Source organism: Protomyctophum bolini (genome assembly GCF_963924005.1).
Source record: "Protomyctophum bolini genome assembly, chromosome: 24".
Lineage (NCBI taxonomy): Eukaryota > Metazoa > Chordata > Actinopteri > Myctophiformes > Myctophidae > Protomyctophum > Protomyctophum bolini.
This window is the reverse complement of record NC_137885.1, coordinates 15192620-15216653: the sequence shown is the minus strand read 5'-3', so window position 1 is coordinate 15216653 and position 24034 is coordinate 15192620. Positions and strand designations below refer to the sequence as shown.

The 24034-nt window shown below is 43.5% G+C and overlaps 1 protein-coding gene across 1 annotated transcript; it reads right to left on the bottom strand.

The window, feature by feature from the left end:
- Positions 1 to 1367: 1367 nt before the first annotated feature.
- Positions 1368 to 22609, bottom strand: LOC308311787 (protein-tyrosine kinase 2-beta-like). Its single transcript, XM_080758565.1, has 30 exons — positions 22409 to 22609; positions 19850 to 20028; positions 18474 to 18561; positions 18176 to 18255; positions 18003 to 18065; positions 16755 to 16809; positions 16330 to 16470; positions 16077 to 16151; positions 15859 to 15960; positions 15250 to 15370; positions 14573 to 14609; positions 14307 to 14359; positions 13305 to 13352; positions 12999 to 13090; positions 12710 to 12791; positions 12120 to 12220; positions 11296 to 11405; positions 9220 to 9320; positions 8928 to 9017; positions 8405 to 8609; positions 7806 to 7905; positions 7644 to 7691; positions 7319 to 7423; positions 6094 to 6198; positions 4974 to 5012; positions 4851 to 4875; positions 4487 to 4527; positions 3537 to 3671; positions 3342 to 3422; positions 1368 to 1880 (listed from the first exon to the last, which is right to left on the bottom strand). Exons 1-30 carry the CDS (start codon positions 22598 to 22600, stop codon positions 1659 to 1661), a joined length of 2916 nt encoding a protein of 971 aa, XP_080614691.1. The 5' UTR covers positions 22601 to 22609; the 3' UTR covers positions 1368 to 1658.
- Positions 22610 to 24034: the final 1425 nt, after the last annotated feature.

Below are 24034 nucleotides of genomic sequence, written 5' to 3'. Positions count from 1 at the left end.
ACATCTCGGATTGTGCAAACATGCAGATTTTTGTGAAGACCCTTACCGGCAAGACCATCACCCTGGAGGTTGAACCAAGTGATAACATTGAGAACGTCAAGGCCAAAATCCAGGACAAGGAAGGCATCCCGCTGTGATACTGGACAAGTACAGCTTGGTATGGATGACTTGGTTAAACAAATACAACAGGCAAATGAGAAAACAAAGTTGTATTAAACAAGAAGTACATCATACATGTCATGATGTGAGATTTGAAAACAAAAACTACATTTTTCTGAATGTGTGTGGTGAGGATTTGGTCTAGCTAGGATGTCGCAGTCTTGCAGACAATATGAATAGAAAACCGATTGTATGCCGTTTGTTCATGACACAGAAAGTAGGAAGTAGATTTTGGAAGTTTCAGAGAACCTGCGAAACTGACACAAACTGCCTCTATCTCTTTCTGGTAAATACAATTCACATACCTATGAAACCAACTGATAATATGGTCCTGCAGGCTTCAGTCATAATATATATGCATGCTAACCACCCGACCACCAAGAGCACAGTTCTATTTTGGACCGTCAACACTCGCACAGACCATGAGAGAGAGAGAGAAAAAGAGAGAACGAGAAAAGAGAGAATGGTCTTTGTTATGAAAAAAGGTTTGTAAGGTTTTTCTTGCACGCTGCATATCTCAACCCTGCTTTCCATCCTGTTTGTTAGGTCCCCTGCCACCACGAAACCTTACAGTGCCTGAAGACTAAAGATCCTTTAGGTCCAGCTGTCATTTTGTAGTCATTTAAAGACTAATGGCACTCAACTTAACTATTTAATTCAACCCTATATTTAGCTGACTGGAGACCTACAGGGCTCCATACTTGCTCCCCTACCTTTCCCCTCTACACCAAACCTCTTCACCAAAACACAACTGATCTACAAGCTCACAATGTGACATAATGCAACACAATTGTGAGCTTGTAGAATGTTTGTGTGAATGTTTGTTTGCCTATTAATGCCAAATGTTCACCTATCATCACACTTGCCCAGAATAGGCATGTATGCTTGGGTTCATGTGGTTAAAACAGAATAATGCTGAGGTGTTGTCGCCAATGCACACGGGGGGGAAATGAAGGGAACACACTTTAATAGCAACACGCAATCACAGGCAATTAAATGACTTTCAGAGCGTCTATTTGTGCTTACTGTGGGTTAGTCCAGCACAAGCGTGTTTTTCATGAGCGCACCCATGACCACACATCATGTCCACAAAGGCAAACAAAAAAGAAAAATCACACACCTGTGTGAACTGAGTGGTGCAACTCCCCTCTACCCCCCCCCCCTCACCTCTTTCTCTCTCTCTCTCTCTCTCTCTCTCATTAGCAGGCAACAGTGCAGCACTAATACTATCTCTCTCTCTCTGGCACAACAGCGCCCCTACTGGTACCCTATAGTCATATACTGGTGCTCATGGCCACATAGGCGCATATAGGCGCACGCATAGGCGGACACGGACAAAGCTGTTCCTTGGAGTGGTTGCACAACTCAAAAAGTCCAGACCATATTCACACAGCAGCCGTGTTGAAACCTCAACGAGTTCGTGTCCTCTCCCCCTGAGTATGACGTAACACCCGGGGCAAAATGGCCGCCACCACCACCGTGAGCAGGGTCATTACCGGTCATTCCCCTGGCTTACTGGGCGTGGCCAGGTTGGCCCTGACGCGCGCTTGGTCCACGGAATCCAGGAGGTTCTTGGAGTCCAGGGCGAGGCTGTGGGCGGCTGCCAGCATCTGCCTTTGGCACTCGTCCTTCAGGGAGGTCACAGAGTTCTGTTGGGCCAGTCGCATCTTGCTGATCAACTCCGACAGGTCCTTGTTCAGCAGCCGCTGGGTTCCCTCGATCTAGAGAGAGAGAGAGAGAGACAACAGGGAACCATTACTGATTGGTTTCTTTCCTCTGGGTTTGTATTTGGAAAGATGGAACGTGTTTTGAGGAGAAAATGTAAAAACTTCCATTAATTAGAACAAATATTTAAGAAGTAGTGAAAATAGCCGATTTACAAGCTCACAACCCAGCGCGAAGCGACGCGTTGTGAGCTTACAGATCTGCTATCTTCACTGGTTTCGATCGGGTCCTGGGGAGACATCAAATTTATCTTTTGGGTCACTCACGGGCTAAAACGTTTGGGAACCACTGCTGTACACTACTGTATATGAAGCAAAACAGAAAACAACGTATTGTCCCCCTTTTTCTAATGCCCACCCACCCCCAGATCTTTTAAGGTCCCCCTTTTGACCAACACATGAGAGCTTCTGAGCCTAATTCACCACAATGTCCTCTGGTGTAAAGCAGTGTTGTTTTTGGCAACAAATTTCAATTTTAGTTTAGTCATTACACCTCATTTAGTTTTTGTCATATTTTAGTCACCTGGAATGTCTTAGTGTTAGTCTAGTTTTAGTCGACTAAATACCATACGAGTTTAGTTTAGATCTGAAACCTCACGTTGAGTGTGTAAAGTGTAAAATTACTTGTACTGGATCTCTTGTCCACTATTCCCTTCCTAACATTTTAGTCTAGTTTTTATTTGTTGACGAAATTGTCAATATATTTAGTCTTAGCTTTAGTCATCACAGCTTAGTTTCCACCAGTGAAAAAAGGTAGTCGACGAACATTTTTCGTCATAGTTTTAGTCGATGAAATCAATGCCGGTGTAAATGAAGTGCATCATCTTTTTCAAAATGTGAACGTCTGTAACGACACTATTTTCCTGCCTTTTATTGGATTTAATGAAGAAACAATATTGAGGTCCCCTCCATGTCCTCAATGGAGCCTATCTATACCTATGATGAAACAGTATATCATCATAGAAATCCCTTCTGCACAGATATATCAGTTGAACACATCACTGCCGCCAGCTAGCTCAGTGCCATGTCAATGCCAGAGACAGACGGGAAATGTTCTAAACCAGTTGTGGTTTATGGGCCCTTCCTACTGACAGTCACACAGTGGTGTAAAGAAACTAGGTGCATTTACTTAACCCATTTTGGGGCGGGATCCCCCTTTTGGTGTTTTAAGCATTATTATATAATTTAGCGATCGAAAAATAGCAGATCTACAAGCTCATAGGACGGCACCAAGCGCTACGAGCTTGTAGGTCTGCTATTTTTGAAAAATGTGCTGCAAATCTTTGAATGTATATTCTTTCAGAGCGAACATTTTCAACTCAAAACTTTGCTTCTGGGGGTCCTGGAACAACATATTTTCAAATGGGGGTCGGCGGCCAAATACAGATAATTCTGGGGTCATGAAAAAGGTTGAGCACCACTGACACAGAAACATGAGTTTTTCAAGGCCTAGTGTACCTCTGTCTTGGCGGAGCTGTGCAGAGAGGGCAGGATCTCATCCACGCTTTGTATCAGACTACGAAGAGTCAAACCCACCTCCTGGTAGAGAGAGAGAGAGAGAGAGGGTGAGAGAGTGTGTGTGTGAGAGAGAGTGACGCACACACACATGCGCGCACAGCTGCGCAAACGCACACACAGAATATATAGCCTTACTTTGACAGCATGGGGGTACTGGGAGGCTGTGATGGTGTTGACCTGGTTCTTCAGATGGACCACCCCCCTGACCAACGCCATGACGCCGCTGTACACCAGGTCACCTGACCTGTCCAGCTCCGCCGTGGGCAGCGGCTGCAATGCAACAACACGCCACAGCTGCTTGTCAATCAGCCCAGCAACTCCTCCTAACCCATTAGCCCATGTGTTTTAAGCATTATGTTATGCTTTAACATGTTGTTCCACCCGGGAAGTGGAACAACATATTATTTTCAGATGGGGGTCGGCGGCTAATTACATATCATTTTTTGGGGTCCTTGACATGAAATAGTTTGAGAACCAGTGATATAGAAACATAAGGTTTTTCAGAAAACTGTCATTAATTTAGAAGCCATTTTGGAGAATCTGGTCTCAGTCCTGAATGGGTTTAAGACCTGAGACCTATAAGACCAGAGCTATATAAGTGTTGACCAGGAAGACCAGGAACTGAACCTCTTCCAGCTGTGTTATCCTAAGACCGGTTCTCAGGTCTGGTCCTGGTTCTCCAGACGTACTTACTGTATCACACTTGTGATGATTGGACCACATCGGCAGCGACGCCAAAACGACGTGTATGCCAGTGGTTCCCAAACTTTTTCATGTCAAGGACCCCCATTTGAAAGGACAAACTGGACCCCCAGTTTGACATGCATTAGTCTACGGATCCCCCCATTTAATGGCATTTCTATCTCTGGGACCCCCAATTTATATTGTAAAATCAATGTTAATTGAACACTGAGAGTGTACAAATGTACACTCTCAGAGTTACAGACCCATAAGGGTCCATTTGGTTCCAAACTATCATTTAGCTGGGGACTCCCTGGAACTCCCTCAAGGACCCCTGGGGGTCCCGGGACCACACTTTGGGAACCACTGGTGTAATGCTGCAATGGAATGGGCAGGTGGTATACCTGTGGGACTGTGGGGGGCTTAGGGGGCTTCTCTGGAGGACCTGAGAGAGAGAGAGAGAGAGAGAGAGAGAGAGAGAGAGAGAGAGAGAGAGAGAGAGAGAGAGAGAGAGAGAGAGAGAGAGAAAGAGAGAGAGACAGAAGGACGGACGGACAGACAGACAGACAGACGGAAAGACGGACAGACGGAGGGAGAGAGGGAGAGAGACAGACAGAGGGAGAGAGGAATTGGGAGAAGATAAAATGGTTGTACCATCCAAAACAGACTATTTAATTCTCTTTTAGATTTTGTTTTATTACGTCTCATGTACAATCCAGTAAGAGCCTATACAGTATAGCTGTTTATGGAGTCACTATATCTACTCACCATGTTCCTGTTTCTTTTCGGGGGGCTGCAGACAGAACCAGGAGAGCAGAAGAAAAAATGATAATGTTTAATATTGAATTTTACTTGTAACATCAACCATTAAGTCACATGCAGACAGCATACCTTGATGATATCTGAATCCTCCTGTTGCATAATGGGATCCTGCAGAGAAGCACAATGTCAAAAGACAGGTTTAAAGAACCACACCGGTGGTGTGATATGTTTAGTTCATTTAGTTTATGTATTCATGACTCACGTTCTACTTGGCATTACCACTGACCATTTTACAAAGAACACTGTAGTTAGATTCTCTATAGGTCTAAGAAACCAATGAAGGATTCTATTCACATTTTCAACACAAAGACTTGAAATAGCTTGAGATAGATACACAAGGAATGATGACATGATGAAACGATAAACCATACAGAGACAACTCCCTGACAATATCGCAGAGACAGTTTGTTTATTTTTAGACCACAATACAATTCTTATATGAGCCGATTTAAGATGACCCCATGTTATTCTCCATAGAGAAAACGAGCGACGGCAGGACTTCGGCTCTATTTAATACTAATAGTATAATGCATTACAAACACAACCAGCACTGGACCTATATCTGTATTATTTAGCCGAGGGCTTGTTGTGCCGCTCCAGCGCTTCGGATTCATTTCACAGCGAGTCTCGACTCGAGTGTGTGCGCTGTGCACACAAGTTTGTAATTATTGGTAATGTTTTAACAATAATCGTATTAAGACGGTCTATATATATATTTATATTTACAGTATGTGTTAAATATTATCTGGTTGTGTTTGTTGGATCTGAGCTGACCACCCAAGGTTCTCCGATAAAAGAGATGTTTCTGTGATGCCAAAATACTTTGAACTTATATCAGTTTATTCTCCATTAATAAATGAGCCATGGTTTGTTTGTCAAGTATGCATGGCTGGGTTGGCGTAGACTCAGTGAGCTTCATGTGGCCTGTGTGAAGGCTGGAAACTGAGTGAGGGGCACACCCGGACGGTGATTGGCTAATGAGTTAAGTGGTATCACAGCAAACACATGTGTGTCATTATGGGAAATGGAAATGTCCACCAGAGGCTGCCATTTGGACAGCATGGAGTCAGATAATTCACAACAGTATTGCCGAAGCTGTGAATAGAAAAGTAGTTGTATATTGATGCGGGCAGCATGCTCTCTTTATGCGTATGCGTTTATGTGTATGCGTTTCTATGTGACTTCTCACCAGCTGTCTTTCTTCGTGTTCCAGCCATTCTTTGTCTCGCTGCATCTCGTGTCTCTGTCTCCGCAGGGTCTCCTCCACGCTCTCCCGCTCGCCCTCCTCTCTCTCCTGCACGACAGCACATAATAATAAAATGTCATTCTGATTGATTAAAGCTTTTCATCCAGTGGTCCGGGGACCACCAGTGGTCCTTGAGGGGATCCATGCGGTCCCCAGCTAAATGATGGAAAGTTGGCAACCAAATGGACCCTTTAACTTAACTGGATCTTGAAACCAAATGGACCTCTCCAGAGATCAATTATTGTTAAACATCTGAATACTTAATCTACTACAAGTCTACACAATTTGAGAATGTAGAAGAATTGTAATTTTGATCAACGTTTGGCTGTTATATCTCTTAATGATACCAACATCAATAAAGCATGGAATTGGACAACATCTTATTCAACGACAACAAAATATTCTAAGACAAGTTTTGAGTCCGAGAGGCTAAAAGTCATCAAATGTTGGTCCGTTGGCTAAAATGCTGAATAAATAATGGGCCTTGGTATGAAAAAGGTTGAAAACCACTGGATTAAAATAATACATTAATAATCATTATTATTATCATCATAATGATATTTATTCTGTAGCACCTTTTAAAATGGTCACAACGTGCTTTCTTTGAATAAACAACGGATGGGGGGGATAAAATATCAATAGAATCTGATGAAAATGGTCCAAAAGAGTGGTGAATTAATCGTGAAAGCAGCATCAGGGTTCTGTGAGAACTGGACAAGAAAGAATTACACATAGTATCTCAGGTACTACGCGCCATTTCTTTCTTGTAGAAAAGAGAGCCCGTGGTTGTACGACTGTACAACAGTTATACTTTAGATATTGAAAAATAGCAGATCTGCTATTTTTGTAAAATCTTGAAAATGTGGCGCAAATCTTTGAATATATATTCTTTCAGAGCTAAAGATTTTAACTCAGGGAGGTACCTGGAACTACATAGTTTCAGATGGGTTTCGGCGGCCAAATACAAATATTTCTGGGGGTCCTTGACATGAAAATGGTAGAGCACCACTGACATAGAAAGTAGAAACATTCTTCACATTTTTCAGAAAACTGTCAGGATTTAGAAGACTATTTTCTTTTTAGAATTGGCCTCAGGTCTAAATGGGTTGCAAGTGAGAGCAGTAGAGAGAGTCCCCTCGTGAAGCTTGTGGTGGAACAATGCTGTTACCCTGAGGCTCCGTCGGTGTGGTGACAGAGGCAGGGACCTGCTGGTGGCACAGCCAGTGGCACAGCTGGCGAGGGCAGGAGTGCTGGAGCAGAGGGACCCAGGGAGCTGTGCACACGCACACGCACACGCACACACACACACACACACACACACACACGCAAAACAGTGAAACAAGCAAATACAAACACAGACATGCACACAAACAAATCGTTTGCATGTGTATGTGACATTTGTCTGTGCGTGTGCATGTGTGTGTGATGTGTGTGTGTGTGTGTGTGTGTGTGTGTGTGTGTGTGTGTGTGTGTGTGATGTGTGTAAAGGGCACCTGGATTCGCATGCCTGGACGAAAGGTGTTGCCTTGTATTCTTGATGGCTATAGGAGAGTGAGAGAAAAGATAATTACTGTATGGTTGTGCAGTTCAATATTCATATACGTTTGAGTATGTAAGGCAGACTGGAGTGTGTGTGCGTGCGTGCATGCTTGTACCTTCGGTGGAGGCTCAGCCGGTGCACTGTTCATTCTCTGGAGAAGACCTTTGTTTTGCCTCCTATCCACGTCCTGCTCTGCCTCGATTTTATGGAGGTCACTATAGACATGACAGAGACACTAGACCGGTGATTCTTTTTGCTTTGAAGGACCCCCAGTTTTTTATGCATTAGGCGTGTGTGTGTGTGTGTTTGTGTGTGTGTGTCTGTCAGTGTTGTTTTTGGCAGCAAATTTTGATTTTAGTTTTAGTCATAGTCTTTTGAATAGTTTTAATTTAGTTTTAGTCACATTTTAGTTAGCCTGGGTTCCAATATGCTTTCTATGGCATAGGCAGCTCCCGGCAGGATCCGCCGGGAGAATCTAAACGTAGCTGTGCGACATGAGACAAATTAGTTGGAGCGACAGCGAGAGAGACGTGTGTGTACGTGTGTGCAGACGATCAGAAATCAGTATAGAGTGATCGACGTTTGCACTACTCTATGCCGAATTGAAATGCCATTTAGTTTTCGTCAGTGAAAAAAGGTAGTCGACAAACATTTTTCGTCATAGTTTTGGTCGACGGAAACAACACTGGTGTCTGTGTGTCTGTGCGTGCGTACCTTAGTAAGCAGACCAGCTGGCTGAAGGTGGGTCGGGCTTGTGGGTCGTAGGACCAGCACTGTGTCAGGAGTGGGTACAAGGTAGGGGGGCAGTGCTGGGGTTTGGGCAGGCGGACCCCGGTCTCCAGGTGGTTAATCACCTCTCCGTTCTCCAGCCAGAAGAACGGCTGCTTGCCCAGCGACAGCACCTCCCAGACACACACGCCTGCAAAGAAGAACACCGACATTCATAACAGCCGCGGTTGAAGAACATCCCTTTATTATATATCCCTTTCACACACGCACGTGCGCGCGCGCGCACACACACACACACACACACACACACACACACACACACACACACACACACACACACACACACACACACACACACACACACACACACACACACACACACACACACACACACACACACACACACACACACACACACACACACACACACACACACACACACACACACACACACACACACACACACACACACACACACACACACACACACACACTGCACACGTCTTACCAAACATCCAGACGTCACTAGCAGTGGTGAAACGTCTGAAGTTGATGGATTCGGGAGCCATCCATTTGATGGGTAAACGACTGATGGAGGCTGAGGGAGAGACCACAGGAACCATTAAACATCTTTGAGCACAACAACACCATGCTCTACAGTATGTGTCCTTACAGAGCCTTCAAAACAGCCACTACAGATGCTAAATAAATAAATAGGCTATATGCACACACAATAACTCTTCCTCCTTCCGGGCCAATGTGTGAATGTACAGTACATGTGCATGTGGGTGGGTATGCACCTTTGTAATAATCCTCCTCCTCAATGTACCGAGACAGACCAAAGTCGCCCAGCTTCACACAGTCAGGAGCAGCCACCAAGATGTTTCTCACCGCAATGTCCCTAAAGGAGGAGAGAGCAAGACAATGGTGAAAAGGTCCAATGTCCCTAAAGGACAGGGAGGGATGGAGAGAGCAAGACAATGGTGAAAAGGTCCAATGTCCCTAAAGGACAGGGAGGGATGGAGAGAGCAAGACAATGGTGAAAAAAGGTCCCTGTGTTGCAATGGCTCCAATATCCTTTTCTCACAAGCTCTCGTTCGATATTTACAAAACATACAGACAGACTTAAAGCCCCACTTTGTAACTTTTGTTTAATTAATAAAATGTAATTGTGTCCAATCTGTATAGAGTATGTTAATACAATTATAACATACAATTGTTATAATTGTAGATTCAATTCATCCCCTGAGCAAGCAGGCAGGCTCTATATTAGCTCAATTGTAAAGATGTCAGCACTTTCAAATCACTTCAAATCCGGGGTAGAAGAGGGAAGTTACATAGTGCTGCTTTAACCACTTTCATCTTCACTATACACAGTGAAGACATGTGCATGAATAGACAAAATAGCTCATTTAGGGCATTCATTTACAAAACAACATACAAAGTTGAAGTATGGATACAAGGTTTTATCTTTTACTTTCAATTTTGTAATATTTTCCTTACTTACTGTCTCGCTGATATGTTAATTCGCAACTACTGTGTATTTTCACTTCAATTCAAACTTTATCAGCGGACTCAGGTCCATAGAGAAACATACAAGGGATGAACATAAAATAAACACAAAGGCAAGCATAAAAAAGAAATCTAATAAATACATAACTTAATCCACGCATGCATTTTAGTCTTCATGAACATCTCACTGAGGGGCTTGAGAGTACGAGTGCCACAATGATGCTGTTTTCACATACATCCAGCCTTTGCATAAACTTGAACATTACATTTCTTCGGAGTGCTTTAAAAGTCCTCGCTCCGGCAGTGACAAACATGTGACTATAGCACTGCCCCCTCTGGGTTGTTCAAGGAGTATTCTCATTGCATAATTAAATGCACCTTGCAACCTTTGTATCCTATCCTAATTATTTTTATAACATGGCCACAGGTGCACACTGCACAATATAAAGTGCTGTGCAATAGGCCTTGAACAACAACACTTTCACTTTAGCAGACTGAACTTACGAGCAATAGTGTTTGCTTGAGCATACGACTTTCACCATTGTAAATATCATCATCATTATCATCACCACCACCATCAGTAATTTATGCATGTATGGAGTGGAAGTGGTTTTGTGTGTGGTGAACAATCCGAAAGTTCACAGAGAAGATTGTGTGCACATCTCAATGCCTATATTTAGGCCTGGTGCTGGATGTCAGGCATCAAAGGCAAACATCAAGGAAGAGAAAGAACATCCGCACACTAGTTTCTAGAGCTCAGAGACTTACTTTATGTGAGATGGAGGATGACTGATTTAAGCAGTCACACCTCGCCCGAGTCAAACTAGAACTGGACTCAGAGCTGCAGGGTGTGGCTGCGCACCTGTTGTGCATCATGGACTTGATCAAGGATAAACACAGGATAAATCAGTCATCTCCACAGACACTCAAGACTCAAGAGAGAGCCTCTTTGTCCGGACAGTGGAGAGCTATCGCCTCTCCTGTGTATTAATATTATTGTGAATTATTCCCTGAACTGAGAGGAATAAACCAGTCTACTTAAGGAAGCTGCGCTGTGTTGTGTCCTTCCATGTCCTGGGTGGTGACTATAGTCAGTCACATTTTATTTAGAGGCAACAAATTGCAATGTTTCGACCTATACGGTCTTTATCAGGCAACGAGACATCCCCCTATGAGAATAGATACCTTTCAGAAAAAGACAACAGTGTGACACAAGTTTGTGCGTTCATGTTTTTGTATGCGCCTTTTGTAACAATCCTTTCCTTCTCAATGTTACGACAGACCAAAGTCATCCAGCTCACGCGCACATGTGTTATGTGCGTGTGTGTGTGTGTGTGTGTGTGTGTGTGTGTGTGTGCACATACCTGTGCACCATATTGAGTCCCTCCAGGTAAGCCATTGCCTTGCAGATCTGGAGACAGTAGAGGACTAAAGTGCTGTTGGACAGTACGTACTTCTGAAGATAGGCACCCAGCTGTCATGAGACACAACACAACACCGTGCTTTAATAGCTTGTCTTGAACCCTTTACAAAACAGTCAAATGGACCTGACTCTGCACTGGGTCGTATCTTTTTTCTCATACAGTACACATAAAATCTCGTATCGCCAAAAATAGCCAATCTACAAGCTCACAACACATCGCAATGCCACGTATTGTGAGCTTGTAGATCTGCTTTAAAATCATATTTTTTTGTTTTCTTTTTTTAGATTGAATGTTCCCCCAGAAGAGGGATGCAAGGGTTCAAGTGGTCCGACTGTCATTAGACCCGACAACCTATCCCAAATCCTAACCGCAAGCACGGTATAGCAGCGCATGTCCGACCGTTGTTTCCGCATGTCGGTCCGTTGGTGCATGTGTCTAATCTGCGTGTGCATCCTGGTTAATGTACATACCTGGATCTGACCAATACAACTGAGACTTGACTTACAATAATGTCACACTACTTTTGTCCATTTATTTATTTATGAGCTCACTTAACACAGTCACATACCCATAAACCCGGTGTATATATATATGGACAGTTTGGACATGGACATACACACACTAACACAGGTCCAATGCTGAGAATATTATAATATATAATCGTGTGCGCACACACACACACACACACACACACACACACACACACACACACACACACACACACACACACACACACACACACAGTCACACACACTCGTACAAACCTCTCCATGTTCGTACAGCTCCATAACAATCCAGACGGGATCGGCTTCGATGACACCGACGAGACGCACAATGTGGGGATGCCGCAAAGTCTTCATCAGGACTGGAAGAGACGGAACGGCTGAAGTGAGCGAGCGAAGGGCATTTTACAGCAGAATCCATTTTAAGGCGAGAGCCCTGTATGCAGATTCAAACACTCTGCCTTATGTGCTTATTGTGCTACAGCAAACAATCTTTACAATTTCATTAGGTACCGTAGGTTCAAGACCAAAGTAGTAGTTGTTGTTGTGAATTAGCAAGCTGGACATTTGGACTGAATGTTCACGTTATCCTCGTGTTGCGGCAAAGTTTTTGCCGAAGTTATGATTTTTGTGGTTTCTCATAAGCGCACGTCCGTTGTACAGTACCTTCAAATTCCACGAAAAGTCTGGGAGGAAAAAATGAGGACGCGTCCTGGACGGGGTATCTGGACGTAAAAACAAATCCATCCATGCTGTACATTCTATCATGTCAGTGTTATGTAGTAATGCTATACAATAGGCTATCATAACGAGTCAGTGTGGATGCCGTGCTGAACGAAGCGCTGACTCACCTGCTTCGCTCAAGAATTTCTCTTTGACGTCGGCGGAACAGTCCTTGCAGGTTTTCACAGCCACGCAAATCCTTTCCCCTGTCTACACACACACACACACACGTACACACACACACACACGCACACACACAAGCATGCACGCAAACAAAGGGACAGTATATAAGCTTATGACCTACTCTTATACATGCAGAGAAAAAAAAGGTAGACGAATTCTACTGAATGGATGTACAAATAATAGGGGATTTTAATTGACCCTGTGTATGAGATGGTTTGATATCTTCAGACTCACCGGGCTTTTGTAAACCCCATCATGCACTTCTCCGAAACATCCCTCACCCAGGATACGGCCCAGCACGATGTCATCTCTAGACAGGCTGTGCTCTGAGCACGCGCACACACACACACGCACGCGCACCACACGCACACGCACGCGCACGCGCACACACACACACACACACACACACACACACACACACACACACACACACACACACACACAGATTGCACAGACATTTTTTAAAGATGTGTTCACATAAAGACTATACTTTGGATAATTAAGAGAGTTTGGGATGACATTTCCCAGTCAAACACTCACCATCAGACTTATTCATAAGCTCGGGGATATCAACATAAATATCCGAACCTGGAGTTCATGACAAAAAAGAAAGAAAGAAAACATACAGTTCACATCTCAAATGCTCCCAAATTAATACAATGGATGTTCTTATTGAATTTTGCTTCTCTGCTTCTCTGCTAATTACACCAACATTAATATATCAATGAGAAACCCCAATTCATACAGTAGTGCACGTTGTCAAGGTGCACGGCCACACGATTTCATATTGGAGAAATTTCTATGAGTAGCACTGCACACCTATGTGGAAAGTTATAATGCTATTGTGGAATTACATTTTCAAGTTTACATTATCATTTCAATATAATCTCTTATATACATAACAGTACTGTACAGTGTTGATTTCGTCGATTAATACTAGGACGACTACCTTTTTTCACTGACGAAAACTAAATGGAAAGTTGGAAACTAAATGGAAACTAACCTACGATGACTAAAACTAAGACAAAATATATTGACAATTTCGTCAACAAATAAGAACTAGACTAAAACTGTTAGGAAGGGACTAGTGGACAAGAGATCCAGTATAAGTCATTTTACACATGGTTGCATGCTGAAAATAGCCGACCTACAAGCTTGTAGATCTGCTATTGTAGATCTACAAGCTTGTAGAGCTTGTAGATCTGCTATTTTCAGCAAGTGTAAAATCAGCCATTACGACAGCATCAAGGCCCGCCAAAATACATTTTAGTCGACTAAATCAACTGTCGATTTAGTCTAAAATCTTATGATATTAAAAACTAAAACTAGACTAACACTAAAACATTCCAGGTGACTAAAATGTTACTGAGACTAAATGGAAACTATTCAAAAGACTATGACTAAAACTAAAACGGGTTCTGGAAAATTCCATATACTGTTGAGGTACACAATGTCTTCCCCTGGCCTGAAATGTCGACAGAGCACATGCAGCAGCCCATTATAGGCTGAGAACCATGGAACTGTAGATATTACTGCACTTACCCATGTAACTAGGATGTCTCCTGACACTGCAGCTATCTTTGTCTTTCACATCTCTGGTAGAGTGAGAGCAGATGGAACAGACAGACAGACACTTTTCATTTATATACAGTGGGAAGGGGTGAAAACGTTGCACGCACACGCACGCGCACGCACGCACGCACGCACACGCGCACGCGCACGCGCACACGCACACACACACACACACACACACACACACACACACACACACACACACACACACACACACACACTGGAGGCCTACTCACCCACTTGGGATATCTGGCAGGTTGAAAACCTCTCTCTCTGTAAAATTCACAAAACATTGTCCACAAACTGTGTCACAAAGTGCTACAAAATACTATCACACAGTGCGGGCGCACAGATATGCTCATATATGGACTGGACCTGACCCTGCCGCCGCAAATCGGCACATCACATGCCCACCAGTGGGTGTGTGTGTGCTGTCAGTGGCCATTTTTATGCCAATTCAAAAACATCTTTCAGCTATTTGACAAATAACTGTTATTATAAGAACCTGAAAGATTTAGTGCTGTGATTTTTGTACTTTTTCTGTTTTGTATATACATGTGTCTATGGAGTTAACATTGCTCTAATAGGCCTGGACTGTTAGCTCAACCGTCTGGGCACCTAGGCTGCTAAGGCTAAGCCACCCTGACGGCGTGCCGCAGGTTCGAGTCCCTGTCCCGATCCCCCCACAAATCTTTGAATATATATTCTTTCAGAGTGAACGTTTTTAACTCAAATCTTTGCTTCTGGGAGGGTCCCTGGAACAACATATTTTCAGATGGGGGTCGGTGGCCAATTACATATATCTTTGGGGGTCCTTGACATGAAATAGTTTGAGAACCACTGACATAGAAACATAGGTTTTTCCGAAAACTGTCAGGATTTAGAAGGTATTTATAGAATCGAGCTCAGGTACCTTCGCTGGGCCTGCTGATGAGTGAGGTGTCGTCCGAGCCAGTTTCCAGGCGACAGTAGCCATCAATCAGGTCGGCCATGTTCTCCGCCATGTACAGGGAGGTGGTGGTCACTAACAGAGGCTGTGGTGTGTGTGTGCGGAGGGGACAGGGTCAATAAATCTGTTACTGTACATACGTGTGTGTGTGTGTGTGTGTGTGTGTGTGTGTGTGTGTGTGTGTGTGTGTGTGTGTGTGTTGTTTGGACTCAAGCACTGAGACACATGATGTTTCGAGTGTGTGGGATATCAAAAGCAACTGAAAAATATTTGTGCACTTGATAATGTAGTTTATAAATGTGGACTCAAATAAAGAAATTGAAGTGTTTGTGTGTGTGTGCGAGTGAGTGAGTGAGTGAGTGAGTGTGTGTGTGAGAGTGAGTGAGTGAGTGAGTGAGTGAGTGAGTGAGTGAGTGAGTGAGTGAGTGAGTGAGTGTGTGTGTGTGTGTGTGTGTGTGTGTGTGTGTGTGTGTGTGTGTGTGTGTGTGTGTGTGTGTGTGTGTGTGTGTGTGTGTGTGTGTGTGTGTGTGTGTGTGCGTGCGTGCGTGCGTGCGTGCGTGCGTCTGCGTTCACCTGGCTGGCTCCTTCAATTTCCATACTAAGCAGTGCTCGGCCATCATTCTGAGCGGAGCAGTGGATTCTCCGAACCTGAGAAAAGCTAGCCAGACAGATGGGCTGAGGAGGGGAGTGACACAGAGAACTGTGACTTGGTGTTGGTCAGGATGGAATGCGTGTGTGCGCGTGTGTGTGCGTATGTGTACGCGCACAAATGCATGGACAAATGAGCTCACCGTTGAGTTCTTGTCAGCCTGTTGCCTGATGCCCTCAGGACCGATGACCAAGTCTATTGCAAGACTCCAACTTTGCTGTAAACACACACACACACACACACACACACACACACACACACGCACACACACACGAAAAATGCAGGAGATGTGGCAACACTGTGGCAGTGGTTTGTTGTGTGGACCTCACAACAATATTAACTACTGCACGCACACACGCACGCACACACACACACGCACTCACGCACATACTCACCACCAACTGGCAGGTGAAGCTCTCCTGGGTATAGCTGTGACACTGTCCCAAGGTTGTGAAAAACCTATCCATGCACTGGTCCTCCTTCATGGTGGAGTAACCCTGGAACGTCTGCTGGATCAGCTTACGAAGTTGCTTGGACTAACGCACGCACGCACGCACACCACGCACGCACACACACACGCGCGCACGCGCGCACGCAGACACACACACACACTCATTGAAAAGTCTGACATAAAAGTGTATCTATGTCATACTTTGTTGTCTTGTAAAGCACTTTGCGCTGCACTCGTGTCATGAAAGGTGCTCTATAAATAAAGTTTATTATTATTATTATTATTATTATTCATGCCGGGTGAATTTTGATAGCTCAGGTACACCGTACGATATGGTGCATGGAGTTTTGTGGCATTTCATTTCCATACCTTCATACTGTCAATCAGGTCTCTGGGAAAGAACAGGTCCAGCCCCACGTCTCTCCTGGTGACCAGAACAGACCAGATGACACAAACCGTCAGCAGGTTCACGATTTTTTTTAAATAGCAGACCTACAAGCTGATAGCGCGGAACTCTGTGCCGTGCTATGAGCTTTAGGTCTGCTATTTTTCAATAGCTGAAGTATAACAAAATGCTACAAACACCAAAAGGGGTTAAGTAAAAATATCAATACTGCAAAAGTTTGGAATTCAAAATGTACATGAATAAAAGTAGAAAAGTATTGGCATCTAAATTGACCTAAAAGAACTCATTATGCAGAATGTTTCAAGTTTCAAGTTTTCAAATGTACAAAAATCTTTTGAAACTAGCCGTAGTGTAGATCGGCTATGTTCAAATGGCCGAAATGTGTATAGAGTTGAAGTAGTTCATGTAGGCTATGTTTTGTAATAAGAATAATCACAGTCTACAAAGTAACTAAAGTTGTCAAATAACTGTGGTGCAGTAAATATATTTACCTCTGAGATGTAATGGAGTACAAGCAAAGTATTGGAAACTGGAAATACTCAAGTCAAGTACAAATACCTCAACATTGTATGGGTATGGGTAAGTCATATTTTTTTTGGTTAAAACAAAATGTTTTTTTGTTTAAAGGTTAAATCACTATATTGTGATAGTAATCATTGCCGTATAGAGTGTTTGTTCCGTGTCTCTCCACCTCTTTAATGAACAGGTAAGTGATAGAATTCAAGTCAATCCGGAGAAAGTAGCCATTCATCAGCTTAAATGTGTGTTCCAGTTGCAATGTTGTGTCATCTTGTTTAATCTGTATCCTGCCTGAGTTACATGTCCTGATTGGATCAAATTGGTATCGCAACCTGAAAATGCATTTTCTGTTTAATAAAAGGCTGGAGAGACAGAGACATGCTGGAGACTCCTGTTACTGAACAAACGCTCTGGATGAAGCAATGAGTGCCATGACAAAATAGAGCTTTTTAACACTTATTTTAACCAAAGAAAATAACATACTCTTTTAAGAAAATGTTCTTATTATAGTTACTTTCCTCCACTGCAAACCGTTTATTATCAGCTTGCCCTTTCATATCATCTGATAACAAAAGATGAAGTACTCCAGGTAGCATCAAGGGGAACTGAATGAGATATGAGTGTGAACTCATGTACCGGTAAATAATAATAGTGTCCTGTTTGGGCCAAAGGCAACAACATGGAATGCTTACTCTAACTGTTCAAAGTTGGACTTCTTCTCCAGTCCATTTGTATTCATGTCTTTGCAGAACCTCCTGTGGACACAAATGTAAAAGCACATGATATCTAATATATTATTCCCTTGTGTGTGTGTGTGTGTGTGTGTGTGTGTGTGTGTGTGTGTGTGCGCGGGCGTTTACAATACCTGATTTCCAGGCAGCCTAATTGCAGAGCCATCCCATCACTAACTTTCGAGGCGTAGTGCTGCATGTAGTCACTACGCACCTACACACACACACACACACACACACACACACACACACACCGGGTAAATATAAGAAACATTGCACATAATGTGAAAAGGTTTAATGTTCATCGTTCTCTCTGCAAGACACACGCACATGCACACGCGCACACGCACACACACACACACACACACACACACACACACACACACACACACACACACACACACACACACACACACACACACACACGCTGACCTGTTGGTAGAAGTAGAGCATGGTGGTTCTGTCGTCTTTGAAGCTCTCCATGAAATCTTTTGGGATGTAGCGGATCCTCAAGTCATATCTGGAAACACCGCGACACACAGTTAGCCTTAACTGAATGTTTAACAGGAGTACACCCTGGAGACATGGACCCACCAGAGTCCATTTGGTTCCATTTGTACCCTGGAGACTTAAACATCTAACTATAAATGCACCAAGTCTCTGTGTGTCTGTCTGTGTGTGTGTGTGTGTGTGTGTGCACTGTTGTAATCTACGTAACTCGAGAACCATTTTCCCCACCGACTTCGAATTCGACACACGCGTGCCTGGTGTCGAGTCGGTCGGACCCACGGTTGTCCAGAACCGCCCCAAAAAGGCCTCTGCCCAGGCTCTGGACAGGGCCCCTGGCCAGGGTCCATATATGCAGCTGGCCTATTCTGACATCATTCTGAAGTCTGCATAGACTCCATATTTAGGCATGTCTGACAAAGAACTCCACATATGGGTATAAAAGAGACACAGACATAATATCTGGGTGGGGCATCCATTTCCAACTTGCATCGTTCAAAGTAGGCCAGTGCCAAACCGGCACCGCTCTAGTTATTTTTAAAGGAAGGGTAAGTGATATTTTTTGGTTAAAAGTAAAACAATTTTTTTTGTAAAAAGGTTAAATCACCATATTCTGATCATCACTATAGTGTTTGTTCAGTAACAGTAACAGGGTTGTTACTGTCTCTCCAGCTCTTGATAAACAGAAAATTCACTTTCATGTATAGGTGACAAAATTGCAGCCAATCAGGAGAAAGTAGCTTAATTGCTATAGTATTCCAGTTCCAATTTTGTCTGCTCATCTATTTGTGTCATCACTTCCAATTCCACTTGTTTAATCTGTATCCGGACTGCGTTCTCTATCCTGATCGCCGGTATTCCAACCTGAAAATGCATTTTCTGTTTAATATAAAGCTGGAGAGACATGGATGGAGACTCCTGTTTACTGAACAAACATACTGTAGAACATTACAGTGAGTACAGTGAGTACTATCACAATATAGAGCCTTTAAACACTTTAACCCATTTAGGCCTGACGTCAAAATTGAAAAAAGAATGCAGTGGTGCTCAATATTTCATGTCAAGGATCCCTAAAATATGTTGTTCCAGGGACGCTCCCAGAAGCAAAGATTTGAGTTAAAAACGTTCGCTCTGAAAGAATATATATTCAAAGATTTGCACTACATTTCACGATTTTTCAAAAAAAGCAGACCTACAAGCTACGAGCTTATAGTTAAACTATAACATATTCCTTAAAACCACCAAAAGGGGTTCCCGCCCCCAGAATGGATTAACATAGATATAAAACAGCATAAACACACCTCCACTCAGCCTCCAGGTGCTGCTGCTCGTATCGCCGTGTGAGCTCCAGCACGGAGAGCTGCGGGTGGAGCCAGTGGATCTCGCAGGACTTGAGGTGGTTGAGGAGCAGGCCGTAGCAGAGCGCGTGCTCTATAGCGGGTCCCACACAGCCACTGGTCAGCACCGCCTCGATGACATGCTGGTGGTGGCGCAAGGAGGACAGGGGGTGGTTTTACAATAGACCTGAGGACGATTCTACAAAATGCCTTCTAAAACCTGACAGTTTTCTGAAAAACCTATATGTTTCTATATGTGTCAGTGGTTCTCAAACATTTTCATGTCAAGGACCCCCAAATATATATGTAATTGGCTAGCCGACCCCCTGTTGTTCCAGGGACCCCTCCCTAGAAGCAAAGATTTGAGTTAAAATGTTCACTCTGTCTCTCTACGTCGTCCTCAGACGAGCCCTCCATCGTCGTCTCCAGTCATCTTGGTTCTCCATACATCTGGCCAGCTCCTTTGTGCTTTCCGCACCAGTGTCTTTCTTTAGTACGTCCACGTATGTAGTTGTGGGACGTCCTCTCGATCGACGCCCGTGTGTTGGTTCCCACAGTACAAGCTTTTTGGCCGGGAGTTCATGATGTCGGTGGCATATATTCAAAGATTTGAGGCACATTTGCACGATTTTGCACGAGTTCATAGTAGTTCTCTAACCCGATAATTGTAGTGGAATAAATGTACAATATTTCGATCTGAGATGTAGTGGAGTAGAAGGTAGAAGTAAACGTGCTGGAAATCCAAGTAAAGTACAAATACACCTCAAAATTGTACCTGTAAAAGTATTACTTGAGTAAATGTACTTAGTTACTTTCCACCACTGGCAAGAGGTGGTGGAGCAGCAAAGAAGGAAACAGGGCTAAGGTTAATGAGGTCGTAGCTGAGTGGGTGCAGTGAAGTGCCCTTGAGCAAGACACTTAACTCCTAACAGCTCTGCACACACATCTGAGCAGCCATGACGGCTGGGTAAATGCAGACATTTACCCTCCAGCTCAGTAAATAAATAGTTCCGTTATGGACGGGTTAAATAAGCTGTCACGGTTATATGGTTGTGGGCATAAGAACAGCGGAACAGTTGAATCGTTGAGCATAGAGTAGAGGGAAGTATTGTAAGGTTAATTAGTACATAATATAATAGACCACACTCTGTGTGTAGAACAGAATACCTGTAGAATAAAATAGACAATGGAGGGAATCACATAACATATAATAGAATTTAATCAGAGAGAGAAAGCGAGAGAGAGAGAGAGAGAGAGAGAGCAGAATACACCAAATAGAATAGAGAATAAAGTACTGTATAATATATTATAATATAATAAAGCGGACAAGAGAGTAGAAGAAAAAAGTAAAAAAATAGAGAGGCGAGGGAAGCTAAATGACTTCATAGAAGAGAATGAGATGAGGAATCTGTTACAGTAAAGATACAGAACTGCAGGAAAGTCCTTGTTTATGCAGCTACTATCAAGTTATTGTGTGCTGATAAACTGTCAATGTTTTTACTGATATTTTCTTCAACCATGTAAAGTTCCAGCTTGTTATACATCTACTTCAATTGTTCCAGTACCAATTTATACCTAATTCTACCTACGCACGTCCTGTTTACTCATTTTAATAATAATATTATTCCATCAAGACTGCAAGACAAATTCATAGAGCTGGGATTCAACAAGTGTCACTGGACTTTTTATCAGATAGATCACAAGCAGTTAAAAGTCAAATCTATCAAAGTCTATCTCCATTAGCATTGGGCCCCCCCAGGTTGCACTGTCGCCACAGCTTCATTCACTGCATGTTAACAACAGTACTTCTCATTCTGACTCAATTGTGACGTCTCATCTCCTACAATGATGAAACAGCTTACAGAGCAGAAGTCCCCAGAGTTGGTGTGTTCACATTCACAACAACGTAACCCTAAACAAAACCACAACCAAGGAGATGCATGTGAACTTTCACAGAAACAAACTGAAAACAAACACATGAAATGCTCAGCTGATGACAGGAAGGAGCATAATAAGGTAGTGAAAGCAGCAATAAAAACCATTGGCAAGGCATAAGCATCTCTAATATTTATAACACCTGCAGCTTTAGTCTGAAAATTGGTAACTCAGTCTGTAGAGCACTGGCCTTTGTACCTCATTTCTAGGTACAACAAGGTCGCAGGTTCGATACCGGGCACGTGGCCGGTTAAGACTGAGTCGTGGCCGGTTAAGACTGATGTTAGGGTTACCGACCTACGTGGCCAGTTAAGACCGAGGTTAGGGTTAGGGTTTGCGATAGTGTTAGTAATCGGTCAGACTAACGGGAGGTCGGAACAGTGATATGTTACCTTAGACATTCCATCTCACAGGGGTCTAGCGCAGTGAAAAGATGGATGGGATGGACGTCCTCATTCTCCGTCAATAGCGACAATAAGACAGTCCACCCTACTTACTTAATGCACCTGACACTTGTGTTATATTTATTTTGTTGTCGTTTGTCTTTTTTTGGTTTTTGCGCAGAGAAGAGTAAAGAGTCGACATTACCCTGACAGTCCATCCCTCTTGACAGCAGACCAGTTTGAAGTTCTTGCCCATGGAGCTGTTGCTAAGGAAACACACTTTGATGATCTTGGCGGGGACAACGGAATCCCTCATGACACCGGCCGTGGTGGGAGACGAGGGGTCACTGCTGGTAGACATGCTGCGCCAGAACAGAGTGCTGGTGTCCCCCGACATCTCTCTCTCTCTCTCACACACACACACACACACACACACACACACACACACACACACACTCAACACACACTCAATATGAACACATACTCAGACATGCATTCACACGCATTGCACGTATTGCATCAGCAAGCATGCACAAACACCTTGCTCAGTCAACGAAAGGAAGAAAAACAAAGGCACATAACAACAATGTTACCTTCATGTGATTTGATAACAGTTGTACCCCACTGTGTTTGATCTGCAAGATGCTTCCAATTTCTGCTTCCAATTCACCACGTACTCACCTCTCTCACACAAAAGTCCAGCGGACAGCACGAGAAATATACGCCAAAGAAACAAAGACGCCGGACATAATGTGGTACGCATGTGAGAAGGTCCTCAGACAGTGTACACAATGTCTTCTGAAGTTGTAGATTGTGTTTGCTGGTTATATATAGGACGCCTGCCCCGTGCAATGCCTTCAAGAAGAGTCATTTCAACTACTAAAAGAGGAAATAGTGCTTGGGGACGTATGAGGAAGTGGGTGAGAAGCTAACAGAAAAATTGACAGGGCTGATGAAACCACCAACCCCATCACACCGACAAGTGGCATGGTCGAGCCTTATAGTTCCTCATAAAATTACCAACATTACCAACAAGTTACCAACATGAGGGCGTTCAAGGCGGTCCCCAGCTAAATGATAGAGAGTTGTTAACCAAATGGACATGTATAGTTCTTTACCTCTTGAGTGTAAAATGAAACCAAATGTTACACTCAAGAGTTGAGAGAAATTATTGTTAAACACTTAATTTACAAGATGTCTACCCAAGGCAATTAGAGAATGTAGAAGAATTGTTACTTTGATCGTTTGCCTGTTATGTCTCCTATGGTACCAACATCAATACAGCATGGAAATGTGTAAATATTTGATGGGTGTGCAAGGCTAAATATCATCAAATGGTGGTCTGTGGCTCAAATGCAGAATAAATAAAGGGCCTTGATATGAGGCTGCAGAGGGAAAAAGGCGAGGCAAAATATATAGGCCCTGGCCCCTGCCACGGGGGACGTTAACCACTTGAACAGGGTTCAAGTGGTTAACGTCTACTCAGACCTATAGCGACATCCATGTACACGGAACCCTGGCTGAATACTGAATCACTGTGTGTGTATGTGGTGCATTCATGTAACTCAAGAGTCTTTCCTGCTGCCCAATACATGAATCAGTTGGAAAAAAAGCCAGGTCAGCTACTGTGTGTGTGTGTGTGTGTGTGTGTGTGTGTGTGTGTGTGTGTGTGTTACCGTATGACTGTAGACTGTAGAAGGCTATGTGTGACATCTTGTATCATGCACACACACACCCTTCACACCTGCCAGTGCCCACTGCACAGTTACACCGTGGTCGCTACTTATACTTGGCAGGAGTGCAGAGGAGGCCTTTGCTGAATAAATACCTT

What these genes read in the sequence shown, in the direction of transcription:
- LOC308311787 (XM_080758565.1), bottom strand. Translation starts at nt 22,600, where the DNA reads ATGTCGGGGGACACCAGCACTCTGTTCTGGCGCAGCATGTCTACCAGC. An exon ending in CATCAGCAGGCCCAGCGAAG is followed by an intron (nt 14,610 to 15,249) that starts GTACCTGAGCTC and finishes TGAATTTTACAG; the next exon opens with AGAGAGAGGTTTTCAACCTG. An exon ending in GGACTCAATATGGTGCACAG is followed by an intron (nt 9,321 to 11,295) that starts GTATGTGCACAC and finishes CTCCTCCTTTAG; the next exon opens with GGACATTGCGGTGAGAAACA.